This window comes from Misgurnus anguillicaudatus, chromosome 24 (assembly GCF_027580225.2).
Source record: "Misgurnus anguillicaudatus chromosome 24, ASM2758022v2, whole genome shotgun sequence".
NCBI classification, from domain to species: Eukaryota; Metazoa; Chordata; class Actinopteri; order Cypriniformes; family Cobitidae; genus Misgurnus; species Misgurnus anguillicaudatus.
The window spans coordinates 12137938-12165279 of NC_073360.2; the positions used below are offsets into that span (position 1 = coordinate 12137938).

At 37.3% G+C, this 27342-nt stretch overlaps 1 protein-coding gene and 1 long non-coding RNA gene across 2 annotated transcripts; one reads left to right on the top strand and one right to left on the bottom strand.

Annotated features, from left to right (window-relative positions):
• The first annotated feature begins 888 nt into the window (after positions 1 to 888).
• rab4b (RAB4B, member RAS oncogene family) lies at positions 889 to 26701 on the top strand. The gene is made up of 8 exons (XM_073862560.1): positions 889 to 1079; positions 18157 to 18237; positions 18598 to 18712; positions 18810 to 18872; positions 19626 to 19780; positions 21752 to 21847; positions 22274 to 22434; positions 24380 to 26701. The coding sequence occupies exons 1-7, from the start codon at positions 1064 to 1066 to the stop codon at positions 22387 to 22389; spliced, it is 642 nt and encodes a 213-aa protein (XP_073718661.1). The 5' UTR covers positions 889 to 1063; the 3' UTR covers positions 22390 to 22434; positions 24380 to 26701.
• LOC129421533 (uncharacterized) lies at positions 12611 to 15368 on the bottom strand. Its single transcript, XR_012367573.1, has 6 exons — positions 14807 to 15368; positions 14060 to 14127; positions 13636 to 13705; positions 13350 to 13507; positions 13047 to 13137; positions 12611 to 12912 (listed from the first exon to the last, which is right to left on the bottom strand). It is a non-coding gene; the product is annotated as an uncharacterized lncRNA (long non-coding RNA).
• Positions 26702 to 27342: the final 641 nt, after the last annotated feature.

The window sequence follows — 27342 nt, forward strand, 5'->3', positions numbered from 1 at the left end:
TACAGTCTGACCAAGTCCAGCTAGACAGCTTAAAAAGTGAGCAAAACACAGCTAGACCAGCTTGCTACACCAGCAAAAAACAAGCTGGGAGACCAGCTAAAACCAGCTCACCAGCTTATGCTGGTTTAAGATGGATTTTTCAGTAGTACATTTTTTTTTATTCATTTATTTGTCAAGGACAATACTCTCAAATAGAGAGAAGATGCTTTGCACCAGATTTAGCTAATTTCCATCTGTAGTCCTTGAGTAAACAATTTCTCTAAAAAGTCTAACATACACAAATTTCATAAAAAAACAATTCCCTGTAAAATGATCATGAGCACTTTAGTTCAACAATAACAACAATTAATCAATTAATTTCATCAATAAAACTCCCCACTAAACACAATTTTGAATCCATCGATTACATTAAACACTAAAATGTGGAGTTAACAATAAATAAAACAGTAAACGTAATTGGACGTATTATTTAATTTCATCAATTTCTGTAGTCACTAGAAATAATAATAATAATAAAAAAGATTAAATGACCATTATAATAAATAGTCCTCACTTAAAATGACACAAATCTGAAAATATACTAGTTTTTAGTGTTTAGTTTTTGAATAAACATTGCACATTAATTCTTATAATGTTCTACAATTGAATATAGTAAAGGCTAAAGTTTACTTAATTTTAGTGAGAATTTAATTTAATTTTTATAATTTTATTTTTTTACATTTTAGTGAGGGATAAAATAAAATCAAAATGCTAAAATCACAAACAAAAAGTGTAATTTTAATTTTGTTATTTGAACACGGACACTGAAACATTTTGAGGTTAGTATGATTTTGACATACTTGACAGGTTTTATCACCCACATGGTTTCATTTGCGTCATGACATCAACCTCAGTGACGCGCACGCCGTGCACGAGCAGGTCCGTGTTGTAAAAGCAGGAAATAGTGAGTGGCGTTAGCAGCAGCGGTTTCCAGCATTATTTACAAACAAAACCGCAGCAAACATTATAGTGTATTCGAGGGAGACAAAACAGCCACTTGAGTTTTATCATCGGCGGGAGCGACATGTCAGAGACATACGGTAATAAGCATTTCATTGGGTTGTTATTATTAGCGCTAATGCTAGCGAGGACAGGCGCGTTCTTGTGAGCGCGTGCTGCATCGCCTTCATCATCAAGCAGACGGATAATGGCCAAACTTGGATTACTTTTTAAGCGGTTTTATAATTATATCATCATATACCTTTAAAACCACGTCTGTTACTGTGGTGTGTGTACAGGCTGTGTTTATTAATGGGCCTGTCAAGGCATCTGCACATGTTTGAGCTTGTGGAACGTTAACTGTTACTTATGCTGATGATCATAAAAATAATATATATGTGCCTATAAAAGGTACAAGTGTTAAAATAAATAATAGCTTTTAGGTTTTATCTTCTTTAATAATTGCTGTCAGCACTCTAAATACTCTTTTATTGGAATGTTTGCATAGTTCTGGTCTGTAATTCATCTCCTGCCTTACTAAACATCAACTTTATAAACCATGAGTTTATCAGGATAGGTTTTGTATTTTATTTTTTGTTAAATGCAATTGTGGATGCAACTTCCGTTTACAGTGACGCAGAGCCTGTATCAGCATCGTACATCTGCACGTGAACTGTGTCTGTGCTGTTTCACTTTTACAGTCTTCAACCCTGCAACACTTGTTTTGATTGACATTGATCACACTGACAAGGGTATTTTTAGTTGAATGCGATTTTATTAAGTGATGCCTACTAGAGCAGGGGTCTTCAACGTTTTTTGGGTCAGGGACCCCTTAGATGAGAGAGGCATGGAGCAGGGACCCCCTGATACTTAATGTGTAAAACTGATATTTAAGTAATCAGTAAGGTACAAGAGGCTGCCTTTTCATATTAGGCACAATGCAAAGTGGAGTAAAGTACAATTACTGACCAATCAGAATCAAGGACTGGAACTGTTTTATAAAAAGAAACAAACCATATTGTCACACAGCCATACTATATTAAGACAGTACATTGGCACTATTATGCTGTTGTTGTACAAACATAATTTTTTTTGTTAAAGTAGATTTAGTTTTTATATGAATATAATAATAATAATAAAAATATACATATAATAATAATAATAATAATAATAATAATAATAATAATAATATAATATTATTTTAAGGTATTATTAGCAGTGTAATAGATTTTCATTTTACTGTGAATTTACCTGAACCTGGGCTTTCAGTTTATAAAGATGACTGATCATGGTGAATGGCACAAAGACTCTCTATTCTTGTGGGGATAGAGGTTGTGCTACTTTATAATTTAGAGGTTTGTTGCCTTTCTCGTATATCGTCATTGTCACGAGTTTGAGTAACGCAGGTTTATTTTCTGCATAGCTTCATATCAGACTCAGGAGACGACATGCATTGAGTCCGCGCGCATCTCTTTGGGGCAACTTTTTGAGAGGCGGATTTCAACCTGACTATGAATCTTGCACAAAGCACCATCATGGGGCGCGTTTCATACATTTTTTAAATCGAGCGATAGTTTTGTCGAAGTTTATAATGCAGACGCGGTGTGGTGTCATTTGCCTGTTGAGTTAGCGCTTTAAATCTGAACCGCGTGAAACAGCCGTCCAAGTTCAGAAATATAACTTAGATGAGACAATGTCGCACTGATTCTGATATAACTTTCTGAAAGAAAGACACACATGCCTATAAGATTTACCTGTTTTATGATGCCTTTTCTGTCTCTTCTGCTGCTTTCTGAGTGTACATTTATAATCTTCAGATATTATATTTTGGTCCGCTTGCTAAACTGAACGCGCACCTTCGCGGCCACGCACGTGCACATCTTAAAGGGGACATGTAACGTTTTTTTTTTTGTACATAGATTTAACGTTTTTAGCAAAAAATAGCTTGTGGTCAAACATCATTTGGCGGACCCCCTGCAGTTCCGTCGCGGACCCCCTGGGGGCCGCGGACCCCCGGTTGAAGACCCATGTACTAGAGTGTCAAGCTGCTGATAATTTTTCTATTTGACCTTATAAAGATCAGTACAGTATCTGGGGCGTTATGCAATATCCTGCATCTGTTAGAAACAAATTGACCATGTTTAATCTCATGAGTACGCAATACTGGTCTTATTATGTAGGCTATAATTCATTTGTGCATGTTACTTGTTTCTGATAAGAAAATGCTATCATTCCTTAAAATGTATTAACGGTTGCATTGCCATCTTAGGCTACGTTAACAGTACATGACAGCGATGTAGTAAAAAACGAAAACGTTTTACCTTTGTGTTTTTGAGTGCACAAACACATAATAATACTGTCAAAAAGATCATCGTTTAAAGCCTTAGGTATACTTCACTTTATACGTGCACACGAGAGTCAATTTACAGTGCTCATGATAAAAATTTAGTGATCAGAATAGTGCGCGCTGTACGCGCTGTACGCGCACCGCCAGATTTTTGTAATTGCACTTTGTACGTGCAGGTTGTGCATGCACATACAGATGTGTGTAGTATGTAGGCAAGGAGAGGTAATGCAATTTGTCACAATGCACATGCATCGGATGCTGGTGTAGGCGTGTGTACGACTATGTGGCTAGGTTAGTGTACGTGTACAAAAATTAGGTATCCTTAGACCTTTACTTGGATCTGCAAAAACTCAATAGTCAGTCCTTCCCGAAAAACGTCGAGTTTTTTTGTGATTGTTGCGGGCAAAAATCCTCGATTTTGCGGCACATTTTCTCAAAAAATGCGATGGAATATGCAGGCTATTTCTGCAATTTTTGCGAAAATTGCGGAACTTGCAAAAACTGCGGAAACTTGCAAAAGCTGCAATGATGTTCACGTCACATAATCACGTCACTTCATAACGTTCCCATGGCAATAGAGGACACGGCTGCGCTTTTGGGAAGTAAATGCAACATTTTTCAACTTTCTGCTAATATATATGTGACTTTTTGCTACGAAAATGCGTAGATTATGAAATCATGCAAGCCCCGTATATTTTTTGTGCGGAAATATGTAATTAATGCGGCGAAAGTGCGTCATATTTGGAAAAAATGCAGCCCCGCATAAATATGTGGACTTTGGCTGATAATGCAATATATCGCGCGATCGCACAATCGCGTTTTTCTGGAGGGACTGAATAGTATTATGTGTTTAGGCCAGTACAGGGCTCCAGACTGCGACCAAAAATTTGAGAGTGTGCGACTGAATTTTACATCCAGTCGCACATGTGCGACCAGTAAATTAGCCTTCCCCACCCTCCGTATTTTTTTTATACATTAAACGTGAAAGGGGCACGTCAATGATCAATGAAATGAGCAATGTACTCGATTTTAAGTCACACTCAAAATTTAAGTGAAAAACCACACTACAGGCTGATCCAACTTTGATGTAATGTCCTTAAAACAAGTCAAAAAGAGGTTCAGTAGTGTGTGTGGCCTTCACATGCCGGTATGACCTCCCTACAACACCTGTGCATGCTCCTTATGAGGTGGCGAATGGCCTCCTGAGGGATCTCCTCCCAGACCTGGACTAAAGCATCCTCCAACTCCTTGACAGTCTGTGATGCAACATGATGTTGGTGGATGATGTCCCAGATGTGCTCAATTGGATTCAGGTCTTGGAAATAGGCGGGCCAATCCATAGCATCAATGTCTTCCTCTTGCAGGAACTCCTGACACACTCCAGCCACATGAGGTCTAGCATTGTCTTGCATTAGGAGGAACCCAGGGCCAACCGCACCAGCATATGGTCTCACAAGGGGTCTGAGAATCTCATCTCCATACCTAATGTTTACCAGGCTACCTCTGTCAAGCACATGGAGGGCTGTGTGGCCCCACAAAGAAATGCCACCACACACCATTACTGACCTACTGCCAAACCAGTCATGCTAAAGGATGTTGCAGGCAGCAGAATGTTCTCCATGGCATCTCCAGACTCTGTCACATCTGTTACGTGCTCAGTGTGAACCTGCTTGCATCTGTGAAGAGCACAGGGCGCCATTAGTGAATTTGCCAGTCTTGGTGTTATCTGGAAAGTGCCAAACGTCCTGCACGGTGTTGGGCTGTAAGCACAACCCCCACCTGTGGACGTCGGTCCCTCATACCACCCTCATGGAGTCTGTTTCTGACCGTTTGAGCAGACACATGCACATTTGTGGCCTGCTGGAGGTGATTTTTCAGGGCTCTGGCCGTGCTCCTCCTTGCACAAAGGTGGCGATCCTGCTGCTGGGTTGTTGCCCTCCTACGCCCTCCTCCACATCTCCGGATGTACTGGCCTGTCTCCTGGTAGCCCCTCCATGCTCTGGACACTACGCTGACAGGCACAGCAAACCTTTTTGCCACAGCTCGCATTGATGTGCCGTCCTGGATAAGTTGCATTTCCTGAGCCATTTGTGTGGGTTGTAGACTCTGTCTAATGCTACCAATGGAGTGAAAGCACCGCCAGCATTCAAAAGTGACCAAATCATCAGCCAGGAAGCATAGGAACTGAGAAGTGGTCTGTGGCAAAACCTGCAGAACCACTCCTTTATTGGGGGTGTCTTGCTAATTGCCTATAATTTCCACCGGTTATCTATTACATTTGCAAAACAGCATGTGAAATTGATTGTCAATCAATGTTGCTTCCTAAGTGGAAAGTGTGATTGACTTGGAGTTACATCATGTTGTTTAAGTGTTCCCTTTATTTTTTTGAGCAGTGTATAATAAAATATGCATTTCAATTTTTAATAGTCATTATTAAAAAAGTTTATTTATTAAAAGTTTATTTTTTCTAATAGTCATTGTTCATTGTAAAGGGCCGTTCACATTATAACGATTACTATGATTATAATTATTTTTTTTTTAAATCGTTTAATATTAAAGAGAAAAGTGGAGTTCACACCACAACTATAACGATAAAGATCCAATGAACGATATCGTTGGGATCACTATCTGGGTGATTTTTTTTCCCCAACTGATGAACGATAAACTATTGATAGCCAATTAAATCTATTTGAACTTCAAGTGCACGCGCATTAAAAATGACACATGACACGGTGGAGAACTCATTGCTTAACATAAAATGACCTCAGGTATACAAGCGCTGTGAAATTAACTATGTAATGCTTTTTATTGTACTACATTGACTACGCCAAATTGTAAGATATTAGATTACACAAAATACTAGATTTACTGTTTAGGGTTAAAGCGGGTGATTCTCACGAAATCCAGACTTAGGTGTCCAGCATCAGATTTTTTTAAGCCCTTGAAGCCAATTTTTTTTTTTTTGCATATATAAGATTAAGGTCTGAACTTTCTATAACCATTATTTTTAGAGGATTTTAAAAAATTCCTATAGAATTATTTACATTTTTTTAGAATATCATTATCAAATATTGTCATTACCGGAACATGATATTACATTAAATATATGCATTTACAGACTCATGTTTCAGTAATGAGAACTAAAAAGTTGTCTAGTTACTATGACAAACAAAAATTAAATTTTTATCTGGAGATAAATAAGAACTGCTTACCTGGTAGCCATCTTGAGAGTCACAGTCAATTATGTCCCTTCCAACAATTTTTTTTAAATGTTAGTTCCTTGATGGCTTAAACAATGATTGAAAATTGATGCGGAGGACAAGAAAATTGGTCTTGGACACATTTATATTCCTTATTGTTGTCTCTACATGTACCAATGATCACCAAATACTACATGTTTCTTTATATTACTACATATATATATATTATATTACTGTATATGTTTAGTATAACATGCACTGAAGCTTTTTATTTTTTAGATTTTTTTTTATTATAAATATTTCCATGTCAAAGAACCCAAATCCAGTCATGGACACATTGCGGTAATGAAAATTTTCCCCTTAAATGTGGAAAAACAACAAAATTGGTTTGTATGATGTTATTTGAAATCATGTGCAAAATAGTACGTGAAGAGATGTTTGTAACTGTATGCTTCTTATTTTGATATTCTTACTTTGTATTTATTTTTTTATCAAAATGTTTCATGATGACACCTCATAAGTTTAAATTCCAAGAATCACCCAAGCATGTTGAGGACATCTGCACACGTAAGCAAATTAGCATAAATGTATTGTTGTCGTCCTGTGGTGTGGACGCTAATATAGTTATCGTTTTAATTAACGTTATAGTTAACGTTATAACGGCCCGTTAATCCCAGAGTTTATTGCTTCAGTTGAGTGTTACTCTGATCTGTAAGTATGCGCCATTTTGCGCAGCTACGTTTTTAATAGCATTTCCTCAGATCTAAACTCTGGATGTTATGGTTATGTTTCAGATGAATTTGTATTTGTATAGCTCTCTTTTTAATTGCCTCTGTTTTGAACAGAGTAGACATGCCGGCTCGTTTACGTTAATTTCCTCTTCTCACTTCTCATTCACGTCTGAGAGGTGGGTTGTAGCTTTGAAACCAATTCCAGTCGTATTTATTCTTTCAAACTAAATGTATTCAACAGAAAAACACGAAATTTCAGCTCAAGTAATGCTCTCTCTCTGTGTGTGCACGCACATGTGGACCCTGAGCTGCACGTGCCACTCTTCCGAGAAAGACAGTAGACAGAAATGAGGCAATTGCGATCAGCTGAAAATTCATTGGCAATATATCGCCTCTCAAAAAAAAAAAAAAAAAACACCCTACCGAGGTCATGTTCACTTATCATGCAATATCACACAAACATAGATTAAATATGCCTGTTATTTGTTTTATTTCTAACTTGTACGTAAACGTATTGAGGACATTGCAGCTTTCTACTGTTTGAATCCTTTATTGTTTCACACATGCTTTAAAAATATGTAGGCAGTGTCATTACGAATCATTGGCTGATGACTTCAGATCTTTTGTCTCTGTATTGTTGCACTCTGTGTCTTGGGTCTATATCCTTGACTGATGTGTGTTTGTGCTGTAGATGATAAAATATTAATGGACTTAATGTGAATACTAGTTTCAGGTTGCAAATCCCCCCCCCACACACACACACTCTTATCCTTTTTCTCCTTCAACCCTCTGCTGTGTCTATTTCATTGTTCTTGGCCTGAAAATCACTATCCATGCCAATAGAAAATGAATGACCATCTTGCCCTGCCACTGTAATGGCTCTTCAGTAGCCAATTGATATCTTTAGCCAATTTAATCTAATCTCCAGGGGCAAAGTTAATAACAGGCAGTCACTTGTTCAGGGCTTTGTATGCCAAGTTTTTCTTGTCCTAATATGACTTCACTGTAGCATCTGTCATGTGTGACATCCAGATTTACTTTTATTTAGCTATTCCACTAACAGATCAAAGTGTATAGCCACTAAATAAAAGATTTATATTCACTTTTATTGCACATCCTAGTATTTTTATTACAAATCTTGGAACGTTATATTTAGGACTGTAATTGCGCATTTAACCATCTGAACATTTAGGTTCATATCTTTATTTAAAATATAGATTTTCTCTCTTAAGCTATATTTCTGTGGCCTTATGTTATGGATTTTCGTTGATTGCAGACATACTGCTGTATATTAGTTTTCTTTGGCCTTCACTCTAAAAACAAACGGTGCTATATAGCACCAAAAGTGGTTCTTTGCTCGTAATCATAGAAGAACCGTTTTTAGTGCCATATAGCACCGGTGAAGCACCAGTGAAGCACCTGTGTAGAACCATATAGTGCTATGTAGAACTATATTTGGTGCTATAGTGGTTCTATATGGCCCCTATATGGTTCTACACAGGTGCTTCACTGGTGCTTCACCGGTGCTATATGGCACTAAAAACGGTTCTTCTATGATTACGATCCAAAGCAACAGTTTTGGTTCTATATAGCACCGTTTGTTTTTTTAGAGTGTTTGCTTATCTTATTGTTCACTAGTCTAGTGCTAAACATTTAATAAAGCTTTACCCTATTAAACCTGAACGAAACTACAGGATCTGCCTTTTAATGTCCTTTCACTTCCTTTTGTTTTGAAATGGAAAGTGATATTAAAGGGATACTCCAGCTCCAGCCAGTTATAGAAATTACCCCATGATTTACTCACCCTCAAGCAGTCCAAAAAAACATATGTCCATCATTTTTTCAGACAAACACATTCATAGTTATTTTAGTAAATGTGCTTGCTCTTCCAAGCTTTATAATGGTAGAATATAGGGATCAGGGAACAACTTCTGACTTTAATCCCCCCAAAAGGTGCATTCATTTTTTACAGATGTAATCCACACGGCTCCAAGGGGTTAATAAAGGTCTTCAATACAATACAATACAACTTTATTTATATAGCACATTTAAAAACCATGGAAATTGACCAAAGTGCTTTACAAGGTTAAAAAAAGACAAAACAAATGGAGAAAACAAATTAAAATGAAGATTAAAAAAATGAATTAATAATTAAAAACCTAAAAAGGCTTGTAACAAAAGATAATAATATCAATATGAATCAAAAGATATTGAAGGCCAAGGAAAAATTGACAAAGTTTGGGTGGATTTATGTAGGCTGGAAGGCTATTTCATAACTTGATAACGATGACCACAAAAGCGCGATCAACCCTTTTTTTGGTTCTAGGAGCATATAATAAATCAGTCCCTAGATCTGAGTGATCTAGACTGAGAAGACGACGGATGCAGTAGTTCAGATATACTGTGGTGTCTGGTTCCACAAATACTTAAAAACAAATAACAAAATTTTAAAAATCAATTTTGCACTTTAACATGTAATTAATGAAGCGAATTCAGAACTGGTGTAATGTGGATACTTTTATGCTTTCCTTTAAAGAGCCGGGCGACAGCATTTTGAACTAACTGTAAGCGTGAGGTGCAAGTCTGAGAGGCACCAATGTACAAAGAGTTACAATAGTTGAGTCAAGATGATACAAATGCATGCATGGCAGTTTCAAGATTCTTACCAGACAAAAAGGGCTTACTCTTTACTATAAGACAAAGTTGATGGAAACTATCTGCTTATCAAATTTAAGACAAGCAAAACTCCCAGATTTCTAACCCCTCGTTCAGACAGCCAGCGACATTATCGCTGTGTGTCGCTTGTCTCTTTCAATGAGGCGTTTCTAAATCTGCTTGTGATAAACAAATGAGTCCACTCCAGTAACTGACGAGAGAAGGATGACGTGAACTCCACTGCTTCGTTCTTATTGGTAGTCGCTCCCGAAAGTCGCTCGACATTTGCATAAAGTTAAACTTTTCTTAACTTTCTCGCGTCGCTGGACACACCCATACGGTCGCCAACGGTCACTGTCGCTCGTGTCGCCGGAAGTCGCCAGGTTTCCATTGAAATGAATGAGATCGCGTCGCTCTGCTACTGCTTGTCGTTGGCTGTCTGAACGAGGGGTAATGCAACTGGCTATTAAAGGTAACAGAGTATCAAGATCAACATCAGGAGAACTGTGATCATTTGATTCAAACATACTTGCTTTATTAAGACTTAATAAATTACTAGTAAGCCAGAGTTTCAGTTCATCTAAACAGTCTAATAAAGGCTTAAAGGCAAGTTGTCACGCTTTATAGGCAAATAGATTTGTGTCATCAGCATATAGATGAAAACCCAGAGGTAGCGTATAAATTGAACAGTACCGGGCCAAGAATAGATCCCTGGGGGACACCAGAACTTAACTGTTTAACAGAGGAAAATGGTGCCCAAGGCAGACAGAGTAACTTACTATTTGTTAGATAAGAGCAAAACCACTGGAGTACCATACCCTGAAAGCCCACACTTGCTTCAAGACGTGATAATAGAATGTTGTGATCAAATGTGGAGCTAAGGTCTACCAAGATTAAAATTTTTGAGAGAAAGGTTATTACTAAAAAATTACTCAAAAGTGTGGGATGCAAATCAGTTTTTTTAAGAAGTGGCAAAACAGAAGCATGTTTAAAGGGACACCACTTTTTTTTAACAAAGTGTGCTAATTTTCCGGCTCCCCTAGAGTTGAACATTTGATTCTTTCCTTTTTGAAATCCATTCAGCTGATCTCCGGGTTTTGCGCTGGCACTTTTAGCATAGCTTAGCACAATCCATTGAATCTTATTATTAGCATTGCGCTAAAAAATAACCAAAGAGTTTTGATATTTTTCCTATTTAAAAATTGACTCTTCTGTAGTTCATCGTGTAATGAGACCGACGGAAAATTAAAAGTTGTGATTTTCTAGGCACATATGGCTAGAACCTATACTCTCATTCTGGAGTAATAATCAAGGACTTTGCTGATGTAACATAGGAAAAAAATTTTTTAGCGCGATGCTAATGGTCTAATCAGATTCAAGAAGTGTGTGGGAATCACATCCTGAGGGCAGCTAGTAGATTTCAAACCAGCAACAATCTCAAGGTAATGGGTTCAAAGACAGACCATGTAGAACAGCAGAGAGGACCATCAAGTTGTGTAAAGGCTGACAAGGGTAATAGAGACCCGAGTTAATCTGAGTTAATCTTGTCTTCTGTGATTTTGTAAGAAAAAGGAAAAGAAATTACATTTACAAATATCTGCAAAAAAGTACATGATTTATGTGAGCAGCATGTACCTAGCAGACTTTCTAAGACTGGACCACTTCATTATTATGACACAGTATAGACCTTTGTATGCACTAGAACTCAAAATAGACTACTTTATTTAATGAGACGCAATACAGACCACTTTATTTAATAGGGTACACTATACCTAAACATTACCTTGGAGTGTTTGTGCTTTTCATTTTTTCATTGGAAATTCATAGAAAGTTATGCAAGTCTGTGACAGATTATTTGTGACTGCGTTGTTCTAAAACCTATTGAGCTGCCTACCTTACTTGAAGGAAATAACAAAAGGTAGGCAGGATCATTACTCTGTCTATTAAGATACCTCGTTTTAGCAGCATTACATGTAGTCTTTATTGAGAAGGCCATCCCAGAATTCATTGAGTTTCTTAGAATGCATTGAGAATCTTGGCATTTAAAATCCTTTAAGGAGACTAAAGTAATTCGATTAGAAATAGAAATTTCATTTCATTAAGGTTTAAGAGATCCTGCAGGTTCCTGCTATTGCTCAAGTGAAAGGGGAGTTCACATTACATAAGTTGACACTTTAGCTTATAATTTCATTTAGTTTTTTAATACTGCATACAAGCTTACTGTATTTTCTGGCACTTTACATATTGTTTTGTAATAATCCATTCATTTGCCTACTTGCAGTAAAAGTTCCATGCGTATCCATCTTTTCCACCAATCCTCCTGTAATGCTGAATCTCTCCACTGTTTCGCCCGTTATGTTTGAGTTATCTCATTCCCACACATGCAAATGGCTCTTTCTCTGCGGTCTCACAACACAAAGAGCTTTTGGGATGGCTCGCCACACACAGGTCAGCAGCTGACCCCTGCGGTCTGTCGGGTCTGGATCCGCCCCGCTTCCTCAGAACATAAGCACAGCGCACACGTTCACCGAGATACCCTAATATTATGTCATAATGTGTTGAATAAGGGCTCATACCCATGCACCACAACATTTATTTTATTGTGTTATGTTTATATAAATTGAAAAGCCACAAACTATATAGTCTACTCAAAACTTTTTTCTTTTATTTGTTGATATTATTTTATTTTACTTAAAATGTTACACATAGGCTCAGATTAATCACAATCAAATCTCATTTTCTCATGTTCATAGCTTAAAAAGTAGCAAATTCATTTTACACCCAAATACATTGTTCATTATAAAAATTTCTGACCCTCAAAACATAGTGTTACTTAAACCACTAAAATTCAACATGTATGAATACATTCAAACTGATACTTAACTCATCATCAATAAAGAACAATAAACAAAATAAACAAATAAAAAAAACAGTGTCACTGCTTAGACCACTAACCATTTTCTCAAAGCACACAATGAGGATCCTTTGCGAAGTCTTGGGTCTGTATATGAGAGAGAGAGAGAGAGAGAGAGAGAGAGAGAGAGAGAGATATGAGTTCCATAATTTTACATTTTTAATCCAAAATTATGGCTTGACCTAACAAAAGCTAATGTATAATGTATACATCTTACTCACCATTTTCAAATGAAATCCCACTGAAAGTCCATGAGCTTGCTCCCCCTTTGCAGCATTTGTCCCTTTTTCTGGGTTTATACCCTCAAAGTGTCTGAAACATTATACACTTGTTAAAAATTGAGTAATTCACACAGACTAACAGCACAACAAAGACAACAAATGTACATGAACTATCCTCAACATGCACTAACTGATTTTCAAAATCAAAGTTAATTGCTAAGTCCCATCACCAGACCTGTTAAAACCATGCTTGAGCCACAGCTAGGCCAGAAAAAATGTAGGTGTTAGCAGATAATATCTTACCTCTGGATGAATTCAAGCGTGCAGGCTGCCTGCTCTTGGTTAAAGATGTGAAAACAGAAAAAAAGACGCCAGCCCTCTCACAAAGGTGGACTGGATCCCTTCGCAAATTTGGCCCTCAAGGCTGAGCATCCAGCGCTAGAAGCGTCTTCTCGTTTCTCCTGAAACAGAATTTTTTTAACTGTGAAATTTCTGTTTTAGTTTTCATTTTGAATACAGTTTAGTTTGATACCATTGAATTCACTACATACAACACTAAAGACAACTGTCATATCTACAACCAACTTACCAAGAAGTATCAGACGAGGAGTTGCAGGTATAGAGAGTGAACTCTCAAGGTTAGCTGCAATGGCATATCCCTACATAGAACAAATTAAACACAATATTAATGACATAAGAGTAAGACTACCACTGAGTCAGACAGACAGACAGACAGACAGACAGACAGACAGACAGACAGACAGACAGACAGAGACAGAATGAGAAATAGATAGATAGATAGATAGATAGATAGATAGATAGATAGATAGATAGATAGATAGATAGATAGATAGATAGATAGATAGATAGATAGATAGATAGATAGATAGACAGACAGACAGACAGACAGACAGACAGACAGACAGACAGACAGACAGACAGACAGACAGACAGACAGATAGAATGAGAGATAGAATGAGAGATGGAGAAACAGGATTAAGCAAGTAAGAAACCATTCAAATTTCCTCCTGGTTCTGAGATATAAATCCTTGGATATCTTGAACAGCAGTGTGATCAGCATCTGTAATAAAAATAAATAAAGAAATAAACAAATGTAAACATTGATCTACAACTCAATGATAATTAAAACAGCAAAAAATAAATAAATAAATAAAAATAGGATGCACTATGCCAATGCAATAAAGTGAATAGCTGTTAACATAGCTAGATACTGCACTAGCCCGATCAGTAGCCTACTGTTTTTGCTGGATTTACCTCATTGATAGCATAAAACATATATATAAAATAGTCACAACTGCATGTCTGGTAGCCCAAACAGCTATAATTCATCAAAGACAAGCAACTGTCATGAATTCATTAAATAGAGTTTTAGACCAACTATCTAGCATAAGAAACAGCTATCAGTAAATACATTTATTAGCCGTTTGATTTTCAGGATGAATCTGCTTTAACCAGATGTGCACATGGCAATAATGCCACACAAACCAGACCACGGGAAACGTTATAGTTGTTTATAGATTTGGATCGTACTATACATAAATGGACATTAAAATAAGCGCATTCTAAAATTAATGGACAAACTATCGAAATGTTGCTAGTCACCTTGCCTTATTAACTAGCTAAGTTACTTCATTTCGTGTGGTGTAAGTCCCCGTAAGTTCGTTGCGTTTAGTATACATCAACATCACTGATAGATGATTAAAACTATGCATGACTTTCAAGAAACTCTTTAAACTCACCTGATTTTTGTGATTTTGGTCAATGACCGCGATCTTCCGACATGGTTCTCCGTGTTCGTTGCTGGTTAAAATGCCGCCTTCTACGCTAACGTTACTCCACAGGATGCAAAAAAATACAGTATGAACATGTTATTTCAAATAGTGCCGCCAAAAAAAGTGGCGCCTGCCGTGCTGCGTGTCATACGGATATTTACACCGGTTTCAAAAAGAACAGGAGACACACACAGATTCGGAGCGCAGTTACTCAATAAATGTCGTCTCCAGTACAATCCGGAGTGTTTTAATACGGTAAAAAAAGACTATTATACCCACGATAACAAAGACATTCGCGTATGAGCAGAAAACATTGAGGTGTTAAATAACAAAAATAAGACGTTATTTAACAATGAGGTGTTAAATAACAAAAATGAGGTGTTATTTAACAATGAAGTGTTAAATAACAAAAATGAGATGTTATTTTACATATATCTCCTAAAATTAACAGTAAGGCGCAGTTATTAAAAATAACAGGTAAATCATGTTGAAATTTGGCCGTAAATTAACAGAAACATTTTACAGTGTACATAAACCAAGCCAAGCTAACATAAAACATATGTAATAAATAAATATTACAATTGAGACTATTAATAGAATGTGCTTTGGCGGGCGCCTCACAGACTTTGTGCGGTCTACCTGGTGCCTGCGGGCACCACGTTGAAGACCCCTGATGTATAGATATGCACCTGTACGAATATGTACCTGTAAGATACTAATATGTATCTTTGAGGTACTGGTATGTAGGGCTGCAACAACTAATCAATAAAATTCAGTCACTTAATCAATAAAATAATGAAATTCATTATCAATGTTGTTTTCGATTAGTTGTGATGTCATATGCTCCTGCACCACTGTCGGACAGCGCGAACACGCGGCTGCTTTATACAGCGCGAACTGTGCGCTTATAATTTAAGTCAAGTGCTGTTTCTTCATACAGGGCGAGCTGCACTTTTTTAGGCACATCTTTTTCTTACCACGCAACCAGCTTGTTTAAAAGCAAGGCACTGTTTGCCCAGACCACAGTGTTGCCAGGTCTTCTACCTTTCTGAGTTCTGAATTGGGCTACTTTTAAACTGTTAGTGCAGGTTGATGTTGAGTGTGTGAGTTTGTATTTGTTTAATTGTTCTAGGGTTTTCATAAAAATAGTATTGAACCACAAACTAAGCATCTGGGTAACACTTTATTATAATGTTCATGATTTAACATTAGTTAATGTATTAACTAACATGAACAAACCATGAGCAATACATTTGTTACAGTATTTATTCATCTTTGTTAATGTTAGTTAATAGAAATAAAGCTGTTCATTGTTTGTTCATGTTAGTTCACGGTGCATTAACTAACGTTAACCAAATTTTAATAAAGTATTAGTAATTGTTGAAATTAACATTAATAAAGATTAATAAATGCTGCACAAGTGCAGTTCATCATTAGTTCATGTTAACTAATGTAGTTAACTAATGTTAATTAATGAACATTATAATAAAGTGTTACCAGCATCTGTTTAAAGTAAAGGGGAAAATCAAGGTTTTTATTTCTGTAATAATGCATGTATATCACTTTAATATCATAATGGCTTATTTATTTTGTTAATAACGAATAATGTTAAATCTGATTTTATCCATGTTTAAAGGGATAGTTCACCCAAAAATGAAAATAATGTCATTAATGAATAACAAAAATTAAGACTTTATTCAGCATTGTCTTCTCTTCCGCGTCTGTTGTGAAGCGCGTGCGTGAGACTAAAGTCACGTGACTGCAGTGACGCGTATGACGTACGACGAGGCTGACGTGTTCTCTGGTGCGCCCCAGCTGTTTTTTTGTGCGCCCGGGCTTCGTTTACAGTCTGAGGGAGACGCACACTGTAAGTTTGAAAAAAAAAACTTCGCAAAAATGTCTGAGGATAACACGTCATCTGTGTCACTGCAGTCACGTGACTTTAGTCTCGCACATGCGCATTAATGGCATTATTTTCATTTTTGGGTGAACTATCCTTTTAAGTGCCATGGGACCCCAGTGCTTGTATCAAACTAGAAAATGTAAAAAAGAACAACCCAGTAGCTTAGTTTTTGTAAACCATTCTCTGCAAGCATTTAAAAAAAACAGGTCATTGAAATTTGGCTCCCCTTGTGATGTCAGAAGGAGATATTTTTGCTTTACCTACAAAGTGGCAATTTTAACATGCTATAATAAATTATCTGTGACGTATTTTGAGCTAAAACTTCACACATGTACTCTGAGAACACCAAACATTTATTTTACATCTTAAAAAAGTCTTGTGAAATGTCCCCTTTAATTCTCATCAAGGTCTAAAGTTGAACATTAAAATGAGTTTAATAATCTGTGGCAACATTTCCTCACCAGAACATCCATAAAGACTTAAAATATCAAAATAAAAAAGAATATTAGTAAAACTCTACACTTGACACTTGAAAGTTCACTTTTACACGTGAATACCCTAAATTTCCTGTCTTGTATAGCTATAATAAGTGAAAAATTATAGAATTGAGTAATATTTTCTTTTTATCTGATTAGTCGATTAATCTGATTTGTTTTTGCCAGATTAATCGAGTATGAAAATAATCGTTAGTTCCAGCCCTATTGATATGCACCTATGGGTACCAATATGTACCTCTGAGGTACTATTATAAACTCTTTAAGTACAAAGGTGTATCTTTTTAAAGGGTACTGCCCCAGTTACATCTAGGATACATATTTTGACATTTTTTATGGGATGGCATGAGGGTGAGTAGATTATAGGGTGAAACAATTTTGGTGAACAATTCATTTAAATGCATCTGTTGTTTAAAGGTGCAGTGTGTAAATTTTAGCAGCATTTAGTGGTGAGGTTGCGATCAACGGCTCTGTCCACTGCTCAACCCTTGCTTTTGAAACACATAGAGAAGCTATGGTAGTTGCCACCGGAAAAACATGTCATCGTTGGAGACAACTTAAAAAAAGTTTGTCCATTAAGGGCTTCTGTAGAAACATGGCGGCACAAAATGGCGTCTTCCACTTAAGGGGACCCTCGGTGTATGTAGATAAAAACGTCTCATTCTAAGGTAATCAAAACATAATGGTTCATTATAAAAAGATCTTTATACACCCTTGATAATATAGTTTTGTATATTATTTTGCATTTCTGTCAAGAGATCCTTCTAAAAATTACACACTGCACCTTCTTTTTACAAAAGAATAAAGGGAAACTTTTTAGTTTTAGATGGATTTTAGTATGGTACAGAGGAGATCCACCTGCCTTTGATGTTCTCTGCACAGCTCAACCGTGATATTGATTCTCTTTCTCTTGGTTTCAGATTTCCTGTTTAAGTTCCTGGTGATTGGCGGCGCTGGGACTGGGAAATCATGCCTCCTTCACCAGTTCATAGAGAACAAGTGTAAGAGCTTATTAATGTCTCTCTTTAACAATGACTTTAATTAAAAAATGACCTCTTGTTCTCGCAGCATTCACCAGAGACAGAGAGGAGGACATTGAATGTTAAGATCTTTGTGATAATGAGAGTAGCTTTACATGCACTTAAATGTGAATAAGGGTGTTTAAGCTTTTTATTCATGTCTCAAAATCTAATACCAATCACAATTTCTATTAAATGTAGATAGAAGTCTCAATGCCTAAAACACTAAAAATTGGCCATATTGAGTGTTGCATTATCCCCGTTGATAGTAATGAGTGCTCAATCTTGTTTTATATGCAATATCTTTGGTGCAGGTTACTAACCAAACAATATCTTTTACAGTCAAACAGGACTCCAACCACACCATCGGTGTCGAATTTGGCTCCAGAGTTGTCAACGTTGGCGGCAAAACAGTGAAACTGCAGATTTGGGACACGGCCGGACAGGAGCGCTTTAGGTACTTTTCCTGTGATTGGTCTATTAAAATGTTCTCATGGTCATGGCTGCATGATGAATATGATCGGTGGAGGTCAGTAACTGCTTGTGTTTTATAGGTCGGTGACCCGCAGTTACTATCGTGGAGCAGCGGGGGCTCTTCTAGTGTATGACATCACAAGGTAAGACCACATTCCTGTATCATCTCTTAAAATTATGCTTTAAAACCAATATTTGCTTGTAGCTCTGGGTTGCTATGCTGATGTCATTGTAATAAAGAAAGAGACTGGAGTGATAAAGAGTGACAGCTCGGTAATAAAATATTATATTTTGGCAAGCAGCAACCCAGTGAGATTCAGTCCATTACACAAAGTGTCTGCTGTACATAGCACAGACACGGCAAGAGAAAAATGAACAGTGTGATGGATTGTGTGCGATTGCTTGACTGCGTGTGCGTTTGATGGATTGAATATAGGGTCATCTGTTAGCAACCGTCAGACCCACATTCATCACTTTACACTGTAACATCATCCGTTCACCTGTAACTTGGATCGCGGGCTTACGGTTGCCATGGAGACCATAAAGCAAGTTTTTAGGAAGTGTGACGTATACACAGTAAGAAAATGCGAAGGACTGCATTATGACTCGTGTATTTCCTCACTCGCTTTCTCTCATAGGTTACAAACATGATTTTATTATAATATTTTTAAAATGTTCCTTTAGCTCAATTGTAAAAGCATTGCATTGACAGCACAAAAGGTCATAGGTTTGATCCAATAGAACACAAATACTTACGACATGTATGTCTTGGTTGTGCTGTAGGTCTCATTGGACAAAACCATCTGCCAAAAACATAAATGTAAATGTCAGTGTTACATGTTACAACTACGACAGTATGATTTGTATGGCTGATAATTACCTTTCTCTTTGTTTAGTCGGGAGACCTATAATGCTCTGACTAACTGGCTAACGGATGCACGGACGCTGGCCAGTCCCAACATCGTCATCATTCTGTGTGGAAATAAGAAGGATCTGGATGCAGATCGTGAGGTCACTTTCCTGGAGGCTTCTCGCTTTGCCCAGGAGAACGGTTAGAGTCACTCTTCAATATTATTCTCTCTTGGTTTTAAACGTGGTTTCCCAGAATTCCAAAGAACTTGCACCTGGACTTGAAGAAAGTTGTGTGGTGAAAGGCCATGGGTGAATATCTGAAACTCAAATATTGACTTGGAAAATTCCCAGAGTTGTAGTATGATGAAGTTCAAGTGAGCATGAATTTCACAAATAGAAGTATCACAGATCACAGGTTCCAAATTTTCCACAGTACATTTTTTATTTGACAGCTGAGAAATCAATTAATGAAAAAATTAGATTTTGTTCATGATGCATTCTTTTACATTATTTTGCAAACAAATGACGTGGCGCCGCAAACGAATGACCTGGCACCACAAACAAATGATGTGGCACCACAAATGCAAACAAATGACGTGGCGCCGCAAACGAATGACCTGGCACCACAAATGCAAATGAATGACGTGGCACCACAAATGCAAACAAATGACGTGGAGCGCAAACGAATAACCTGGCACCACAAACGAATGACGTGTCAACACAAATGCAAAAGAATGACGTGGCGCCGCAAACAAATGACGTGGCGCTGCAAATGCAAATGAATGATGTGGCACCACAAATGCAAACAAATGACGTGGCGCCGCAAACGAATGACCTGGCACCACAAACGAATGACGTGGCGCCGCAAACGACTGACTTGGCACCACAAATGCAAATGAATGACGTGGCACCACAAATGCAAACAAATGACGTGGCGCCGCAAACGAATAACCTGGCACCACAAACGAATGACGTGGCAACACAAATGCAAACGAATGACGTGGCGCCGCAAACGAATGACGTGGCGCCGCAAACGAATGACGTGGCACCACAAATGCAAATGAATGACGTGGCACCACAAATGCAAACAAATGACGTGGCGCCGCAAACAAATGACCTGGCACCACAAACGAATGACGTGGCAACACAAATGCAAACGAATGACGTGGTGCTGCAAACGAATGACGTGGCAACACAAATGCAAACAAATGACGTGGCGCAGCAAACGAATGACCTGGTACCACAAACGAATGACGTGGCAACACAAATGCAAACAAATGACGTGGCAACACAATTTAAAACGAATGACCTGGCGCAGCAAACGAATGACCTGGCGCAGCAAACGAATGACCTGGCACAGCAAACGAATGACCTGGCACCACAAACGAATGACGTGGCGGCGCAAACAAATGACGTGGCAGCGCAAATGCAAACTAATGAGGTGCCGCTGCAAACGGATGACCTGACGCTGCAAACAAATTACGTGGCACCACAAATGCAAACGAATGATGTGGCCCCGCAAACTAATGAGGTGGCGCCGCAAACTAATGAACTGGCGCCGCAAACATAAGACGTGACCACCGCAAACGTAAGACGTGACCACCGCAAACGTAAGACGTGACCACCGCAAACGTAAGACGTGACAACCGCAAACGTAAGACGTGACCACCGCAAACATATGCATGAGTGCTGATGTTAAGTATAACAACACACGGATGCTAGACTGTTTGTATCATTCAGTAAAAGACAGAGGTAAGCTGTGGCATCGCAAGCGTGAGCCGTGGCTGCGCAAACGTAGGCCGTGGCACCGCAAACATTAAAACATGGCTCCTTTGAATAATTATATCTTAAACATATTTGCAGCTTAGAGAGTTTGGATTTTCCATTGGTTGTGTTTGGTGTTAAACATGATAGAATTTGAGTTTTTTTATGAGTTAGCTCATTTTTACAAGCTCTTCTGGTGGTATTGGTCACAGGAGTGCTATATCTGCTGTAGACTGAAACATCACATGTCCCAAATAACATCACTAGATTCCTGCTGATGATGGTTTTGAAACGACAGCCTTATGAAACTGTTGAAGATAACTGGTATCCATATGAACATTTATGAAACACAAGCTGTACCACTATAATCTGATGATTTGGTGATTTGAATGTTTTCCTCATCCAGAGCTGATGTTTTTGGAGACGAGTGCTTTAACCGGAGAGAACGTAGAAGAAGGCTTTCTCAAATGTGCCCGCACCATTCTCAACAAGATCGAATCAGGTGAGAAAAAACTGTTTAATGCCCCATTTTAACCTGGTATTAACATGCATCCTTATGGCTTGTACTGATCAGTGTGTCTCTAAATTTTATAATGTTAACTTTAGACGGCACGCCTACCATCGGTTTACTGATCTTGTGATGCTTTGTGTTCACGACAAACAAAAATGTTGCCTACCAAATATACTGAAATGTAACATTTCAAATATTTTAGTCAAGTAACTACAAAATGTGATTTTAGTGATACGATTGTGATGCAGTTCCAAAATATGTTTACACTTGCTATTAATGTCTGCCATTTATAATTTAGATTGCCCAATAGCAGAAGTAAACGAAGGCCAAATATCTTTTAAAGCTTTGATGAAGCCCAGCTATTATTAAGTTTAAGTAATCAAGTTTAATGTAGTGGTTCTGTCTGTTGATGTAAAGGGGAGTTGGACCCGGAGCGGATGGGTTCTGGGATCCAGTACGGCGATGCATCCCTGAGGCAGCTCCGACAGCCCCGGGGTTCTGCTGCACAGACCAAACCGCAGTGTAACTGTTAGGGGTCAAGACGCCCTGACCGGTTCTGACTCCATCCATACACAACCCTCAGTGAGTTCATCCACATAAATTCACTTTGTACCTAGCTTAAAGTGGACATTTCATGAAAATCTGATTGTTTTCCATGTTTAAGTGCTATAATTGGGTTCCCAGTGCTTCTAGCAATTTAGAAAATGTGAAAAAAGATCAACCCAGTAACTTAGGCCCTGTTTACATTACAGCATTTGCATTTTAAAATGGCATTTTAAAATGAAAACGATCCTCGTTTATACTGGCATTTTGAAAAGAATCTTCATCCACACTATACACGACCATAAACGCATGAAACATGAACAATCTCATAACTGGGCATGCACATAAAAGTGTAAAATAACTTATTACTCTAATAATAGCTTACCTTTGTGCGTTTATGTAGCCTAGGGGTGTGCGATATTGACAAAAATTCATACCTGGATCCTTTGCCGGCAACTATAACAGACACTATTTTTGAACCTATAAAAATGTGTTTGGGAAAGTCTTCAGCTCCCCCCTACAACATATTAATATAATTAATAGGTTAATGTTGATGTTATAAACCAAACAGAAAGGTCTTTAAGATTTAAAAAGGAAGCATTCAAGTGAACAGTACTAAACAGTAGCGAACTTGAAGCAAAAATAAATTTTAGCAAATGCTTATTGCTTTAATGTAGGGAGTTCCTCTTCAGCCATTTCATGCTGTTATATTTATAATAGTTCATTGTTCGCAGTTCATATTTATGATCTTATAGTCTATTTGAAAATTTTCGTACGAACTGACTGTATTTTTCAGAAAAACACCAAATAACTTAACTTCCCTTACCTTTCACTGTTCGGTGTGCGATCAATTAATTAAAAATTAATATGACGTTAATTTTTAAAAGTGTGCGAGGTCCGTGCACGTCCTCCGCTAGCAACACAGAAATAGCAAAAAGCGCAATCGGCTAAACGAGCATTAAATGTTAATATGACGTTGATTGTATTGTTTTTATTAATTTATATTCACAAAACTTATCAACAAAACATTGATTAAAATTAAGAGACATTATATGAAACAAAATTAATTTTAAAGTAGCAAACAAACCTTAAATTAAACTGGAAAATAATGTCTGACCCATTATAATTCTCCCTTCATATTGGCCTTCACAACGCCCTATATGGCGTTTAAAATTACAGTCTATCTTTCGTAATAAGCTAACTAAATTTAAACAAAACATAAACAACATTACAACAATTTTCAGACCCAACAATACTCAAACATAAATATAGAATATAGATAATGTCTGTTTTATAAGGATACATGTTAAAACAATCTGATATAGCGTTTATAATAGCTGGTTGGTAGATGTTTACTATTTTTGGCAAAACCTCCGTTGCAAACCTCCATTTACCTGAATAAAAATAATTTTTACTTGATGCGCTGTCACGTTAACATCAGCTGTTCATTTACATAAGACTCCGTCTACGTTCATTTACACTGCAGCGCAACCTCGGAGTTCTTAAACTAAAACAGGGTCTGCAGCGTTTGCGAACGAATCCATTTATGAGGGTCGAAAACGGTGGTGTAGTGTAAATGAAAGGCGTAAACGTAGCAAAAGTAACGCGTTTTAAAGGATAAACGCATTAATGTAAACATAGCTTTAGTTTTGGTAAATTATTCTCTGCAAGCATGTAAAAACTATCCAACCACGCCACTGCCATTTAGTGCAGAGATCAGCTCATTTGCATTTAAAAGGACACACCTACAAAGTGGCAATTTTAACATTATCTATATATTATTTTAAACTAAAACTTCACATATGTACTCTAAGCAGACCAAAGAGTTATTTGACATCTTAAAAAAGTCTTGTGAATTGTCCCCTTTAATATGCAGATATGATTTTATGCAAGTCATTTGTTTTATAAAAATGTTGATCGCTTTTGGGGATTTACATGAAAGTGATGTCAACCGTGTGAGACTGTATTATTGTTTTCTTTCTCACTCCAGGTGTCTCTGGGTATGCACGGATCCCATCACACCCAGACACATCTGGATCAAGTCCATCTGCAACCTTTGACCTCTGAGCTCAGAAATAAAACTGCTGGCCTAGGACCAATCTCCCCGGCCCATATGAGGTGTGCTGGGATATGGGCGGTAGAGGTGACCTGACTGATAGACTTTTTTTTAACTTATCCTGTGATCTTCACCCTTCATTGAAAGGTTAACAGAGTACACTGGACTGGCTTATTCAACAAACCATTCAACAAAAGTAGACATTTCCTAAGTTTTACAAACAGCACATTTGTTAAAGAATTTCATACATTGACACATTTGACTTTTAATGGTGTTATTTTGAATGTGTTCCCCCTACTGTTTTATTGTAAAACAGATTAGCATGTGAACAATCACCCATGCTAGTTTTCCCATATACATGTTATTTATTTTAGATCTAAACATTTACGTTTCATGAATGTTGAAATGTCCTGATGCATTAGCGGTGTATCTACATGTACATCTCTATGCTGCCAGAGCTGTTGAAAGCACAAGAGGTGAAGGAAACACGAAACATCTGTTGGTGTTATCAGAAGCATATCAGATGTTTACGACTGCCCTGCTTTGGCTCGGGTTGAAGGTTATCATACAACTTACCCTCAGTCGTCCTTACCATAGACCTTCAACTTTCATGTTAGTTGAATAAGTTAGGAATTATCCAGATTTTAGATGTATTTTTAATTTTACAAAGAGATGTTTGGTTTATCATCATGCATTTTTTTGAAGCATAATAGATTTTGAAACACAGACAAGATATATCTGGGTCATATTTTATCCCAAATTAAACAAATTAAGCATCAGGAAAATAAAACCTATTTTTATATTCATTAAGATTTTGTTCCTCCATTCTTAGTAGCATTTTTGTAACTCCAAAATGTTATTTAATTTGTAACTACACATCATGGTAATATTTACTATAATAATGTATACTGGCAATATTTTATTTTGCATTACATTAATAAGAATGCAAAGGGGAAATGCTATCATTTATCACGAAAATGGCACAATGCAAAATAATAATGGTAATTTTTTTCACAGATAGGTTTTATATTCTGATTTTGGAGTAAAATTTGGCCCATTTCTTCATAAGATCCACCCTCTTATTTTTAATGTCAGTAAAACGTCCACCATGCACCTAATAAGTATTTAGATAAATTACCACTGGATGACGATTCAAACTGATCGTTATTTACAATCACATTTTTAGTTTGTTTCTTTATCGGTTGTTACCCATGACGGAGAGATCTAGAGGTGATGGCCAGCACAGCCCTTCACTCGGTGACATCACAGACCGATGTGTTTTCATCTATATGTTACGTGATTTTAATTTCTCTTTATTTTTCTGCAAGTGCACTTTTTGAATGTTTATATACTGTACCTATAGAATTGTAAAAATGATAGTAATTTAATTATATTAAATGAGAGAATATCGTTTGAGGAGTGATCATTCCTTACTGAAGTGTAGTCCGACACCATTTCACTTGTAGGAAGTGTCGCCATGATAGCTGTGGGCATTCTGTTAGTCATGAACGTGGAGAGGGTGAAGATATCCACATCTCCTCCAGCACAAAGCACAGCCTTAACTGACTAACCACACACATTCAGACATATGGGATCATGGCTGCATCATGCTCTTATTATGGCGTGAGCTCTTTTAAATGCACTGTTACCTTTTGTTACCTGTGCTTTTTTGTTTGGTCCATGCAATCACTTTTATGTTTTTAAGTGTTTGTTCAACAAATATGACTCCACAAAATTTAATATTATGGGGTTAATATATGGTAAGCCTTATTGACAGAATCTGCTGAGAGATGACCAGGATTACATTCTTGGTAGCAATGCATTTGTTATTTTATTGAACTTGTATTGAACCTGGAACATTCCTTTTAATGTTGCTGATATGTACTGTTCCCCTTACATTTGCATGGTGATGCTTTGTGTGTTCCCATAGACCTTGTATGTGGTGATGTTAGAAGAACTGCACTGCCCGAGTCATCTGAAATGTGTTGGCTTATGTAGTGGAATTTGGTAGCATTTCATAACCAAAAATTTATATCAGAAAGCTTCAGTGCATTTAAGGAGTAGCTCAAAATACAGCATAAAATCAGTTGTTGCTTGGTAACCAGTGTGATTTATTCATAAATACTGTATATCTGGATCATCTATGCTGTAAATAAGATTGAATTTGTCTAATGGAGTGTTTGGGGGCTGCTTGTTTATTTTAAAGATTATGAATTAAAGTTTGCTTGTTTTTTATGTTATGTGAACATGTTGTCTTTGTTTTCTTTTGTGTGGGAGAAGAGTGACATTAGATGGGTTTTCATCCAAAAGTGAAGCGAATCTTGGAAAAATTCGCAAAAAAACAAACAAATGCGAATTAGGGGCGTTTCCATCAAGTTATTCGAGCGAGTGACGTGGTATTGGTAAGTAACCAACAGTAAACAAAACAAGTCACGCTTAGACAATGGAGACAGGACTGCATGTAGTCACGATGGGGCAAGATATTAATTTATTAGCAGTGCAGCTTGTAAGTTGTAATTGCTGAGCTGAAAGCTGTGCACAGAAGAAGAAATGCAGAAATTTTGATGCAGGCACTAGCAGCGACGACGTCGACCCCATATATGGTAAAGACATCGACAGCGGAAACAGCTAGACGGGCAGTCCCGTGGGTTCGCTACGTCAGAATTAATTAGGCAAATCCGTTTCCATCTCACATTTTTTCGCATTTACTCTTTTTCGCATTAATAAAAAAAAACTCAAGCGAGCGTAAAAACTTTGCGAATCAACGGATTTTGATCGAAATTTGGCGTTTCCATCACTCGTTTTCGATGCGATACTTCAAAATGCGCATAAAATCATGGTCTTCATCCAAACGTGAAGGGAATCTTTTCAACATTCGCAAAAAATG